General features: G+C 45.1%; 1 protein-coding gene across 3 annotated transcripts in view; it reads left to right on the top strand.

Annotated features, from left to right (window-relative positions):
• The window catches only part of EPHB1 (EPH receptor B1), a 446,794-nt gene that overhangs the window by 319,001 nt on the left and 114,824 nt on the right, over positions 1–12,969 (top strand). For all 3 annotated transcript variants that reach the window (XM_024244263.3, XM_054552661.2, XM_054552662.2), the window contains one exon: positions 7,651–7,986. In XM_024244263.3, coding sequence (XP_024100031.1) covers positions 7,651–7,986 — 336 coding nt within the window. The remainder of the gene's footprint in view (positions 1–7,650; positions 7,987–12,969) is intronic.

Here is a 12,969-nt window from a genome sequence, read left to right on the forward strand (position 1 = left end):
TTTTTTTCTGAAGATCCTGAGCCCTTCCAAGCTTCTGCTATTGAGAGGTGGATGTCTTTGGCATCCTTTAAATGACTTACCAGTCTGCCCATTTTGGGGCCACTAGTTTCCACAGGCCCCTGGTAACTTATTCCTCGTTTCCCATATTGCCTCAGTAACCTCCCTCCCCTATGGTAAAACAGGGCAACCCTTGCACCACTGACCTCTGTTATTGGGGTCTTATTATGATGCCTGACATAGAATCTTTAGAAGCACCCCCACTGTTGGCGAGAGAACTCAGTGAAAGGGACAGGGAACACACAGGCTTATGCCACTCTCCAAGGTCCTGAACCAACATGCTGCAAAACATCACAGCCCTTTCCTCTAGGATGCTAGTCATTCCTGTCTGATGTGCTCCTGTTGAGGGAATGATGGAAAAGGAATTACTATCATACTTAGGAGGAGCAAGAGAAGGAGAGGAAGAGAGCTGAACTTAGGCTAGAGAGTGTCATAGCCACAAATGTTACTTAGAAAGAATAAAGGTTTGGTGTTGTTTTCTTTTGTTTTGGCATTGTTTTCAAATAACCATTTATCAAGAAGAAACAACCACTGCACATGAAGCTGAATTCATGTTTGTTTGATAATGGTACTACATCCCTGACAGTTGAAACTTTCCCTCTTTTGGCTTATGTTATCCTCCAACCCATCCTGCTTTTAGCCCTGTGTGCCATACTTTGGGCTAGGTATAATAACCAGCCTGACTTTTTTCTCTGCATATTTTGCCCCCATAGAAGACCTCTTCAAACTTCTACAGCCCCCATTTCCCTGTCTGCTTCTGCTTCTTGAATTCTACTTCCCCGTAAAATCTCAAAGATCTTTTTACCTCCTCCAGGAAGCCCTCCAATCACTCAGACATGGTTCCTTTAAGTAGCTGTGTAACAATAACCAACGGAGAAAGAAACACTCTGGTAGAATCCTTATTTTGAAAAGTGAATTCTGGACCATGCTACTTTCCCAGCCACTCACACCACAGTCTCTCCCACCATCCATATGCCTGATATCATTTTCTGGTCACCCTCTCTACCACCTCTTCACCTTCATTCCATATTGAAGAGTGCTAAAGTCGATATTAAAGTACATATTCAATATTGAACTTCATATTGAAGTAATTTTTCCAAACTACAATCTTGAATCTTCTCAGCCATGGAGAACATTACATTTGTTGCTCTCCTGACTGATAATACGTAGGAGTCTTGAGTATCAAGTGTCCTTCCTGGCTCATTCCCAGACCCCATTGCAATTCTTTCACCTAAAGGGAGAATGAAAAGAGGGCACAGTTTGCTGTGGGAGTAAAGGAAAGGTTTCCTTTCCCATAGGTCAGGGGAGGACAATGAACACCAGATACCAAGTCGAAGTCAGGCTACCTCTAGGGAGTCCAGGAAGCAGGGATACAGGTACAGACAGAAGTCGCAAGCCCAGTACCTAATAAGAACTGGACCCATTCTGGAGACACAGCCCCATGCTCAAGGCTAAGGTTCTACCCTTTGGTAGAAGTGCTTGCTGGGGCTAGGTGGCCCGGAAGGTGCAGATTGGGGCAGGCAGACTCCAAGGTGTTTCTGTGGACAGGGGCCAGAGATCATCTCTGAATCTATTGATTTGCTCTGATCATGTCTTTTCCCAAGCATCTGTAACCCTTTGCATCTGTACCGCTTTGTTCCTTTACTGTATGTGTTCACAGTTTCCAGCACTCCTTAGGTATGGGCTCCTACATCAGGTTTTCCCAACATAGGTTCCGTGACCTCATGGCTTTCACAGTCTTTAGCATAATTCTGAATGAGAGGTCTCTGCTCAAGAAAGGGTGGCTGAATTAGGTCAGTCTTAATTACATGAGCAGATGAAGATTCCAGATAATCCAATAATGACAATACAAATACTGCTACTACTACTAGCCTGTGATGTTACTCAATTTCTCTGTGGACCAGCTACAGTTAAACTCTTTAGGCATGTCATCTCATTAAATTCTCTGACCTACCGTCTTTCAGATAAGGAAACTGAGACTTAGAAGTTCACTTTCTCAAGGTCAACCAACTAGAGAATATGTTTTAACTTGGTTACTGTGAACACTTAGGAGGATCATCGGTTGGTTTCGGGGGACTAAGAACCCACTCAGAGTCTGAAACATCATGTGTTCCAACACATGTTCACTTTTCTGGGGGAAAAGCTTTGTCGCTTTTATCATATTCTGTAAGTGGTCATGCACAGAGTAGGGAGGGCCCCACCTCTGGCCTGATGCAGAGGAGCATGATCCCAGCCTGAATGTGGGGTTTTCCAGGGGAGTGTTTTTCCCAAGTTATAGCTCCAACCTTGTGGACAACCACCATGGTTGCCACCTTTACCAGCACCCAATGGGGAGGGATCCCAGGACACAGACCCTGGCTTCAGCAATGCATGATGAGCTAGACCCTACCTGCTTGGCACCTTGAACTAGCCTGAAATTTACTACTAAATTCTGAGACCAGAAGGTTAGCCTTATTAAGATTCCTGATGAAAGAATTGGCTTTGGGGGCTTACCTGTCTTCAGCAGATTATCCCTTTGATTACTCAGGAGTGCTCTTATTTCCAGCTTAATGCCTACAAATAAACTCACCCGCTCTCTCCCACACACCCTGTCTCACCATTCTTTAAAAAATCATCTGGCCCAAATCACATTAAGAAGCAGGAGATTCTATCTTAATATGGCAGCACTTGGGCTGGCCCTGTGGGTCTAGAAGGATCCTGTTTAACTCTTTCTGATCCCAGTGACAATCATGCTCCATGCAGGCTAAGCCAACCTCTCAGGCACATCCTGGAGGACATTGGAGACCCATCTTCATAACTTATGACCAACCACACTCCCTCCTCACCCAAACAGAAAATCACAGCTCAACACTTCTCCCATCCTTTAAAAGGACTGAATTTCCTTAGCCCTTTAAACAGAATGCATTCATCAGAAGTAACTGTGGCAACAGATCAGAGAGGCTTCAAAAAGCCTGTCTGTATGTAATTAAGAAAAATGAAGAAGAGCAGGGACCTCAGACAGGGAGACCATGGTGCTGAGCCCTGCCACTGCATTCACTGAGGGCTTTTGCTGAAGGAGATGGCAGATTTTCTTTCTCTGTTCTGGCTTCCCTCTCTGCTCCCCCTTGTAATGTTTTTGTTTAGTGGTCTCAATTGGCCTCCTTCCTGGAGATGTTGCTGGGGGCCCAGATTCTGGATGAATACTCCCTGCAAGAGTAGGGCTCCAAGCCAAGGAGGCAATGCCTGGATGGGTAGGGAAGTGGCTTAGCATCTTCCTCCAGGGAGGTTTATGCAGATGCCAAATCTACCCTGGTCAGACTTTCATTTAGGCATAGGGAGACTGAGCAGTCTACCTGCAGGAATATGCCCATCTCATCAGGATGCTACAGCACAGACACCTGGGGCCATCATCATTTTATCCACCCAGACATGAGGCCCTGGCTTGCCAGCCCTGGAGTGGGCCTCATGAGAATAAGAGACAGAACCCAGCATTGTTAGGAGGCCATCTGAGCCCTGGTGCTTTTTTTTTTTTTAATAACACTTATTCTTATTTAAAATAATTTCATTTATTTCTCTGTTTCCTTCTATTCTATTAGTTTTCTCTCACTGGAATATAAGCTCTATAAGAGAAGAAGCTTGCCCGTCTTGGTTTTTCTGCCTCTCAAGTGCTGAAAAGAATGCCAGGAGTATTTGTTAAGGGAGTAAATGAGTGAATGAGTAAATAATGAATGGTCATTTTTCTGTGGCCCAGATTCTGGTCACCTCCACAAATATGCACTGGCACTTGCTCTGTGGGAGGAACAAGACACACCCCTGCCCTCAAGGAGGCAGGAGAATGATACACTGCAGGGCATGTCTGGCTCTCCTAGCCCTCTGAGTCCATTCTCCAGGGAAGGCCCTTAATGTCTGTTTCTGCTCCTTGGAAGGAAAGGTTTCAGATTTATGTACTCCTGCACTCAACAACCATGACCTTCACAAGCCCCTATTCATGCCCCACAGATGCATTTGCTCTGAAAAGCACACATGAATGGGAAGGGGGCAGTGGCTGCTTTATATGAAGACGTTTACTAAATCAACATGGATAAAAACCCTTCCCCTGGAATGGGGGGTGGGGTGGGGGAGGAAACTCACTGCATTTCTTCCTGAGCAGCTGGGAGCAAATGAACAGACATGGAGCAGCATCGACAAGGGTGGGTCTTCCTAGCTGTCAGGGAGGCCACTAGATCAGAGACTGGGCAAAACTCTCCATCCAGCTCTTCATTTGCCACATTTACCTCACCAAAGCCTCTGCCACTCAGAGTAACAAGCAGTGGGTCATCACTGATTACTGCTGCTACTTCAAGGCCTCTCCAAGGCCCCTCCATCCACCTACAGCAAGGCATCCTGTCTCACGCTGGAGAGGGGCATATACGTGGGACCTTTTTCCATGTGCACTGAGCAAAGGTAGAAAACCAGGTGGGAGCGCAAAGTGCTGTCTGGGGATAGGAATCACAGAAATAGACCAGACACCTGCCCCTGCCTACCAGGAGGCTACAGTGTGGTGAGGATGACAAAGAGGAAGAGACTATCACAATGCAATGATGGAATCTGACTTAGGCACCTGGAAATGAGCTGTGGAAGCCCAGATAGGGAGAGCATGACTGCTGGGCCTCAGGGAAGGGTCCTAGTGTAATGGCTGCTAGACCTTGAAGAGTGAGCAGGAGTTCAAGTTGATACAGAGGGAAAAGAACTTGTGACAGAGGGAAAAACATTGTGTAGAGGATCAGAGATAAGAAGAGAGTTTAGTGTGCACAGGAAATTTCAGGAACATTTCTATTAGCCAGAATATGAGGGGTGAGGGTCAACTGCCAGGGATGAGATCAAGAAAAGCAAGATCCCACGGGGACTTGAATGACATGGAAAGGAGGGCAACCATTTTGGATAATCAGGAAGCAGGGGGGAAATTGTGCAGAAGAATGCTATGACTCCATGTGCAATTTAGAACTCACACTCTGGCAGAAGAGACTATATCAGAGAAATGCAGAAGCAATGTTGGAGAATTAATTAGGAGGCTTTTGCAATAGGGTAGGAAAAATGATGAGGCCCAGAATTCTGAGGCCATGGGGATAGAGAGGAAGGGACATGTCTAAGGAAAAGTAGAGGAACATGGACACATTGTGCTAATGGTCCATGTGTTAGGTGATACAGAAGATGTGGCTCCCAGGGCCTGACTGGTGACTACACAGGTGTCAAAGAAGGTAAGGATTGAATTGTGTTCCCTGGATTTGTCACATAGAAAGCCAAAAGAAAAGCAGTCATGGCAGAGAAGTGGGGAAGTAACCAGGCTTCAGTTGGCTGAGCAGGGAGAAAGGAAAGACAGTAAGTGTAGGCTCTTGTTTGCAAAAGCTTGGCTGAGCCAAGAGTAAAGAAGAGAGGGTGTGCAATGTAAATAGATGCCAGGTGATGATGTTTTGGTTTGAAAATGGCAAAGACTTGTATGAGTTTACATTGAGAAGCTGGAGTCAGTGGGGAGAGTGTAGCTGAAGCTCAAAAGAGAGAGGAAATAATTGAAGGAGGAAAGTCTCAATGGGTAAGAGGGATGGATGATCACTCTCTTGGTCAGTGCCTGCCTCTGCCCCTTCACCCAAGGCTGCTTTCTGAGTGATAGCCTCAGGATGTCCCAAGGATGCAATGAGATGAAAAGATTCACCCCACACCTAGTATAAAGCAAGCACTCAGTGAATGCCTTTATTTGAGATGAGAAACAGGGGCCTGCGGGTGAGTCTAGGCTCTCTGCTATAGAAGTGAGACTAACAAGAGTGGCGTTGACTGCTGAGAGCTTGTGATCTGAGTCCCATCAATCAGAAGCAAACAGACATGTCCAAGACAGGCAGTGACCAATATGGATGGTAATGAATTGTGCAGTGTGGGACAAGGTTGGCCCAGCCCCGTAAGAGCCTACCTGGGACAGTACTGACTGCCTTCCCAGCACTAACTATGTGATTATTTGAAAAGAGATGGATGTTTATTCCTGGGCAGATGGGTGGGGAATTCTTGAATGCTGTTTGCAAGACTTCAGTAAAAATGCTTCATGAATTCTGCCCTGTCACAAGCGTGCATGAATGTTGTGCTTTAGCTCAGGCCTAATGGGCTTTATATGGTACAGTACTGATTTTCTTTCATATTTTAATAGAACCCGATTTAATATTTGCTTTCTGCTCTAGCTGCTTGCTGTTGACTGATTCAACACAGAATCCTTCCCTGGTGCCCCCCGACCTTGTTGTTATTCCCTCATTTTTTGTGTTGGCATTTGATTCCTGTCTCCAGCATGAACCACTTTACACATGTCTTCATTCAGCTGGTGACAGTCACGTGCATGAATTCTGAATGCATTACTATCTGAAGTGGCTGCTCCAGCAGACCTGCCATTCGAAAGGGGGGCTTCCGGGCAGGATTCATTTTTATCAGTTAGACACTGAGGAGATGCAAGGCTCAGGCTTGGGAACCTGAGGCTATGATCTGTTCTGGTTTTGGGCAGCAGATTCTCCAATTTAATCTCAAAATGTCCAGCATTGTGGCCGTTAATTCAGCAATATTTTGCTCTTCTGTGAAGCACCAGGATTTCCACAGTTTTGCAACAAGGCATTTCAGTTTTTGCCAGATTGTGAAAAGTAGCCATAAACAGAGCTTTCCAGAGGAAAGAGGCTGCCCTCTATGAGACCCAGTGAGCCCGTCTGGTTTGTAAGAGAAGGTCTGTTCAGAGCAGGGCTATAGTTGAGAACATGAGCTTTGGAATCAGGCAGGTATGGGCTTTCACACTGGCTTCAGTTCTTACAGACCTGTGCGATCTATAGCCAGCCTCCTTTCTGAGCTTTACTTCCCCTTTCTATTAAATTGAGATAATTATTTTATCTTCCTGGTAGGGGTCTTTGGGGGGAATAAATAAGGTAATGTATGTAAAGCAGCTAGCAGAATGTCTAAACACACGCCTATGTTTTCTTAAGTCATGGGGCCCAAAGTGGCTACATGAACCTTTCCCACCCAATTCTGCTTCTTTTCTCATGTACCAAAGCTGGTGCAATGTAAATATGCATCTATTCAGGTGCTCTGGAAGCCTGTCCTACAGAGATGCATCCCTGCTACCACACACACACCACATAGATCCCAAATGTGTGAGATTTTGTGCAGAATTTCAGAATATGTTAGGGCTTTTGGAGAGGCCACTCATATCCTTCTCCCCTTGAGTTCTACACCAATTAAGATTAGACAAAGAATCCAGTAAATGTTCAATATATATACATTTTATTAAGCCTAAACCTGGCTGGAGGATGTGGCTTGATCCTGAGAACAAAAGGCCTTAAACCCAGGTCCTGGAACCGTCTTTCCCTTGGCACACATGATTGAAAGAAGAAAAGCCTCAATGAAGATGATTGAAATGGGAGCTAGGGACAAGTTGTCATCTCTGTTCACCTATTCTTCTTTCAAAATGAATTGAAGCATAGCCATTTGGGGTTGAGGAAGGAGTGGGAGGCAAGCGCACTGATGAGGATGGGAATGCACCAGAGGCAGACAAGAGAGCTGCTGGACAAGGAAGCTTATGTCTAGCCTCACTGGACCTTCTTTGTCTCCCTGCAGGCGTCCCATCAGGTCCCCGCAATGTTATCTCCATCGTCAATGAGACGTCCATCATTCTGGAGTGGCACCCTCCAAGGGAGACAGGTGGGCGGGATGATGTGACCTACAACATCATCTGCAAAAAGTGCCGGGCAGACCGCCGGAGCTGCTCCCGCTGTGACGACAATGTGGAGTTTGTACCCAGGCAGCTGGGCCTGACGGAGTGCCGCGTCTCCATCAGCAGCCTGTGGGCCCACACCCCCTATACCTTTGACATCCAGGCCATCAATGGAGTCTCCAGCAAGAGTCCCTTCCCCCCACAGCACGTCTCTGTCAACATCACCACAAACCAAGCCGGTAAGTCTGGAGGCTTCTGTGCTCCTGTGTGGATGTGTGGCTGGCTCTTTGTCTCTAGGCAGGGACACAGCTGCAGCCACACCCATCCTGCCAGTGTTCTGTCAGGCCTCTGCCCAGGAGTGAAGGTGTCAGGTGATGGGCATTTGTGATCATATAGAGAAGGCAGGTGTAGTGTTGCACTTCTGAGAATGAGCTGCAGACTAGGGGATTTTCTTGTGCCCAGCACAAAAGCGAAGAGGTATAGCCAAGCCAGAATAGGACCTAGTGCTCTTCATCCAGCCTGAGCTCAACAAATCCTGTTGGAAAGATGGATGAAGAGATGGACAGACAGGCGTGTGAGTGGACAAACAGAGGATTGTGTAAATGGATGGACAGATGGACAGAGGGCTAGGTAGGTGGACAGATGGATGGACAGACAGATGGTGAGTGAGTGGAGGCACTGAAAGACTTTGAGAACAGGACCACCAATGATGCTTTATGGAAACCCAATGACAGAAATTTTCCAGAAATCATATGATAAAATCAATATTACCTTCATTTTCCAATTAAACCTATGTAGTTCAAAAGTGTCTTCTCCTTTATAGCTTGCTCTGATGAATGATATGCTGCTGTTGAGACCTCAGATAGATGGCAATAGATTGCTCCTGATAGCCAGCACATCCTTGTGGCATGCATAGCTCAGAACACATTTTCTTTCTCTTTGTTTCTGAATCTTGCACTCTTCTGATCTTTTCTCTTTATTACTATTCACAGCTCTTGCAAGAATCTGTTTATTTTTATATCAATTTAACCGGTCCATTCATGCACTTATTTATTCGTTCATCATTAAGAGACAGTCATTTAGCATGTACTGTGTGCCATGCTGTGGATTAGACACAGTGAGGGATGCAGTGATACTTGGACACTATTGTTCCTCCCATGAAACTCATTAACTGAAGAATTTAGAGGATATAGATACAAAGCACAAAGCTGCAAGGTAAAATGCTGTACACATGCAGTAAATACCAAGGGAGTTAGAGAAAAATGAGCAATCTCTCTCCTGGGGTTACTGTGCAAGGCTGCAGAGGGGAAGTGAACATCACATGCACAGGCAATGGGGATCATAGGCAGTGGACCGTGATGTTATTTGGAATTATAGATTTTTCTCAATTAACAAATTCTAAAAGGACAGCTTGTTAGTAGAATAGCAGGAGCCAAGCATCTATCTCTGCTCTCTCTTACTCTGTGTATCTCCCCCACCCTGACCTTCTCTTTTCTACTCCATCCTTTTCTACTCACCTCCCCACCCTCAGACTCATTCTGCTTCTTTTAAAACCAGGCATCTTAGGCATCTTTGATGGCAGATGAATCTTGAGTTTAAGCTGTCAGAACTGAGAAGAAAAAAGGTGTCGTAGGAGAGCATGTCTGTCCAGATGGCTGCGTTGTTGCTGTGTGTGTGTGTGTGTGTGTGTGTGTGTGTGTGTGTTCATGTGGTGTGTTTGTATGTATGTGTATGGTCACGTGTTTACATGCATACGCATGTAGTGAGAAAATAAGAGTGGAAGTGTAGAAGCCTCCAGCTGGTGACCACAGTGTTGGTGCCGTAGAGACAAAGGTTGTGACATTTTGTCTTACCCAAAGAAAGGAGAATGGTGATTTCTGCATTATGTTAAGCATGTAACATGGGCAGCCTTTGTTAGCAGTATTTCCCTTGAAGAGTTTAGGCAGAAAACTGGCTGAAATATTTTAGTGCCCCAGCTTTTGGGAATGACAATCCTGCCAGGCTGTCATGTTACACTGGGCTTGGCTGTCTTTTCTCTCTCTCTAAGCATGTGCGAACAAACCTGCCACTTATATCGGTTTGCTTTTATTTCTGCCCTCCCTTCTCTTACCCTGCTATTCCCGAACCTGCCCATCTGCTTGTCTTGCCATCTGCACCTTCCTAGACTTCAGTGGAGCTGGGGGACCAAGGCTCTTGCAAGGGGCCCTGCATTACCAACATGCAAAATATTCATTTTTATCCTCACCCTTTTGCACCTCCATGAGCACACTTCTCATGTGCTTTGTTCCCCCTCTGGCAGGCCCTTTAATCTTAATCATCCCTGATTTTGTAGTCCTAGCCTCCATTCACCTTCCAATCTATGATTCCCTGTTTGGTAACTCTGGAATTCTGGTGTCAGAGAGTTTACACTCACTGAGAGAAGGATGCAATTTCTTCTTGGTAGCACATGGTTATCATAAAACAAATATCAAGTTGACCAGTGGTTCCTAATCTATGGGCTGTGGACTGAGAAACAGGGTGCCATCGCACTGATTTGATGAATCTATGTGTAAATACAAATTATTTTCAACCAACAGATAGTATTTTTTTAAAGATGAGAACCATCAAAGTAAACATTCAAACCTGAACTTCTGTGAGAACAGTTTAGAACCATGAACAGAAGCTATGCATTTTACCAGAGGTGGACAAGAGACTAAAAAGTAGGCATCATAAAAACTCTAATGACTCAGATCCATTAAAGGCTGAGGTGGGTGGACCCATGTGTTACCAACAGGTCATGACATGTCTAACCTTCCCAGAATACCCCTGAGCTGGTCCACTCTGGGTCAGATCTAGCTCAGTCTTCCTCCCCTGGCTTCATGGTATGGTATGACCCCTCTCTGTGCCTGTGGCCACCTGTCCTACTGTTTGGGTCATGAGTAGCTAGATGGCAGGCAAAGAATTTGACCAAGAGGAGTCCTGGGATCAATCATTAAGTCAACCTGTGTTTATTGAATGCGTCCTCTATGTCTGGAACTGCCCAAACTGTGAAGTGGCTGGGGACTATTGAGTGGGTCCTGATTGAGAAATAGATGAGTAATAATTATTATAGTTAACACCTCATGTTTGTGTTTCTTTTGAATTCACAAAGAATTTTGGAATTATGTGGACTCATTTAATCCTCATAATTACACGATGACTTGGGGATTATTGTTCCTGTTTTTCTAATAAGAAAGCAGAGACTTAAAGGGATTTGGAGAATCTAGGATTAGAAAGAGATCAACAGGATGTCTCTTGTCTGTGTCTGCCTTATGGTGTTCTGTCCTAAAAGTGGACAGTACCTCTGGGCTCCCCGCTTCATAGTCTCCAACAACAGGCTCTTCTTGATTCCAAGAGCTGTGATCTAAGAAGAGACCTTGGAGATGTTTGCTATCATTTGTTTTTTGGTCATTGGGCACACAGTAGATACAGTTTTTCACTCAGAGACAAGCTTGTCTGTTGAGTTTTGAGATTCAGAGAGCCCCCAATTATGTATATAGTCATGACTATTCAAGGACCAGGTATCACTTGGAGAGTTTCAGGACTGGATCCTTACCCAGTCCAAAGGCAGTGGCAGAGAACTGATGTCTTTGAGCACCTCCAATGTGCCAAGCCCTACCACATGTTTTGTTTTTGTTTTTGTTTTTGTTCTTTTTACAGAGAAGATGGGTCAGATGAAGAAACTTAGGTCAGAGCAGTTTTGAATTTGCTCAGCATCTCACAGCCAACAAAGGATTCTAAGAAACATTATTTGCACCTCCCTAGGCTGCAGATATTTCTGAGAAACATCATTTCTTGGCTGTGAGATGTTTTGTGGCCATTTTATCCTCAGACTGATGAAAAATCACATTATAGTGAACTGTGTAAGTCGTAAGCTCTCTCTAAGCTGTTGCCACATTGCTAGGCCACTTTAGCTGTCAAAAAAATGTCCGTCATCTTTGGTCAGGATTGGTCATGAATTATGCAAGCTCAAATTTATGTGAGGTCTTCAGGGATACATCCTTGCACTGAATACAGCTGCCATGAGTTTAAAATAGACCAGATCAGGTGCAACTCTCTCTGTTCCAGTGGCCAAGTGATCTGCAGAGAGATTGTTATCACCACTAACTCCTGCAGTCACTCTCTGGCATCTGGCCCCAGATTCAGACTGATGGCCGGATCATCTGGCTGTCAGAGAGAATTAAGTGAATGACAAACTTTACTCCTCTCTTCTGCCAAATAGACTCAGAGTGCCAAAGTTGGAAAAGAAGACCTCAGAGGAAATCTTGGGGGTATAAAAGATGAATCAGACCAGCACGTGAACTTGGGATCATCTAAGCCAAAGAGAACAAACTCAAAGACCCCTAAGGCCAGGCAGGTAATGGAGAGGAGCAAAGCAGAGCCAGATACAAGTAAATAGGGAGTGGTGGGGACTGCAGGGAACTTTAGAGGCAGCCATTGTTCAACTCCAGCAAGAGCTGCATGCCCAGCACTGCCTGATTTCATAAGCTGAAAATCCAGATTTGAAATGTTGACAACTGATTAGAAAATTTTAAAGCACTTGAAAGCCAAACAAATCCAATTCTGGATTTAGCCTGTTGGCGATGGTTTGTAACCTCTGATTCAGAGGGAGAATCTGATTAACCCAAGTCTTACTGCCAAGCATGCTCTGTTTTCCATTCTCATTCCACCATGGGGTAGTCATCTTCCTCATCTCTGGGCTCATGGTGGCAGAGTGCAGTGGGGTATTCCTGGAGTTGCTTCCCCTCTGTGCTCCTCACATGAATCATGCAAGTTCATTTAACTGGCAAGATCCCTCATTTCTTGCCTATAAAACAGGTGTCGTGATACCTGCTTCCTAGTACTATAGGGACAAGCAAATGAGAGAGCAGATAGAAAATCACTCTGTAAACTAAGCTATGGACTGAGAGATTAGCATCATTTCTGGGAATATGTCTTGAGCTAGAGAGCAATTTGCTGTATTTTTTCTCCCTAGACTGTTTCCTTCCAAGGCTTCACAGTTTCTTTGTTTGGGACTGATGTTATCTGTATCAGATACATAACAGATATTGGTTTCTCCATTCTGTGTTGGGAGGGGTAGACAGCAGAAACGAGAGTAGCAAAGTCTGTATCCTAATGAGCTAATGATGAGGGAGGAAGTGGAGTCCAGAACCTAGGTACGTGCCACTGGATGATTCTGATGCTCAGAGGAGCCTCTCTGTCTT

This window comes from Pongo abelii, chromosome 2 (assembly GCF_028885655.2).
Source record: "Pongo abelii isolate AG06213 chromosome 2, NHGRI_mPonAbe1-v2.0_pri, whole genome shotgun sequence".
NCBI lineage: Eukaryota > Metazoa > Chordata > Mammalia > Primates > Hominidae > Pongo > Pongo abelii.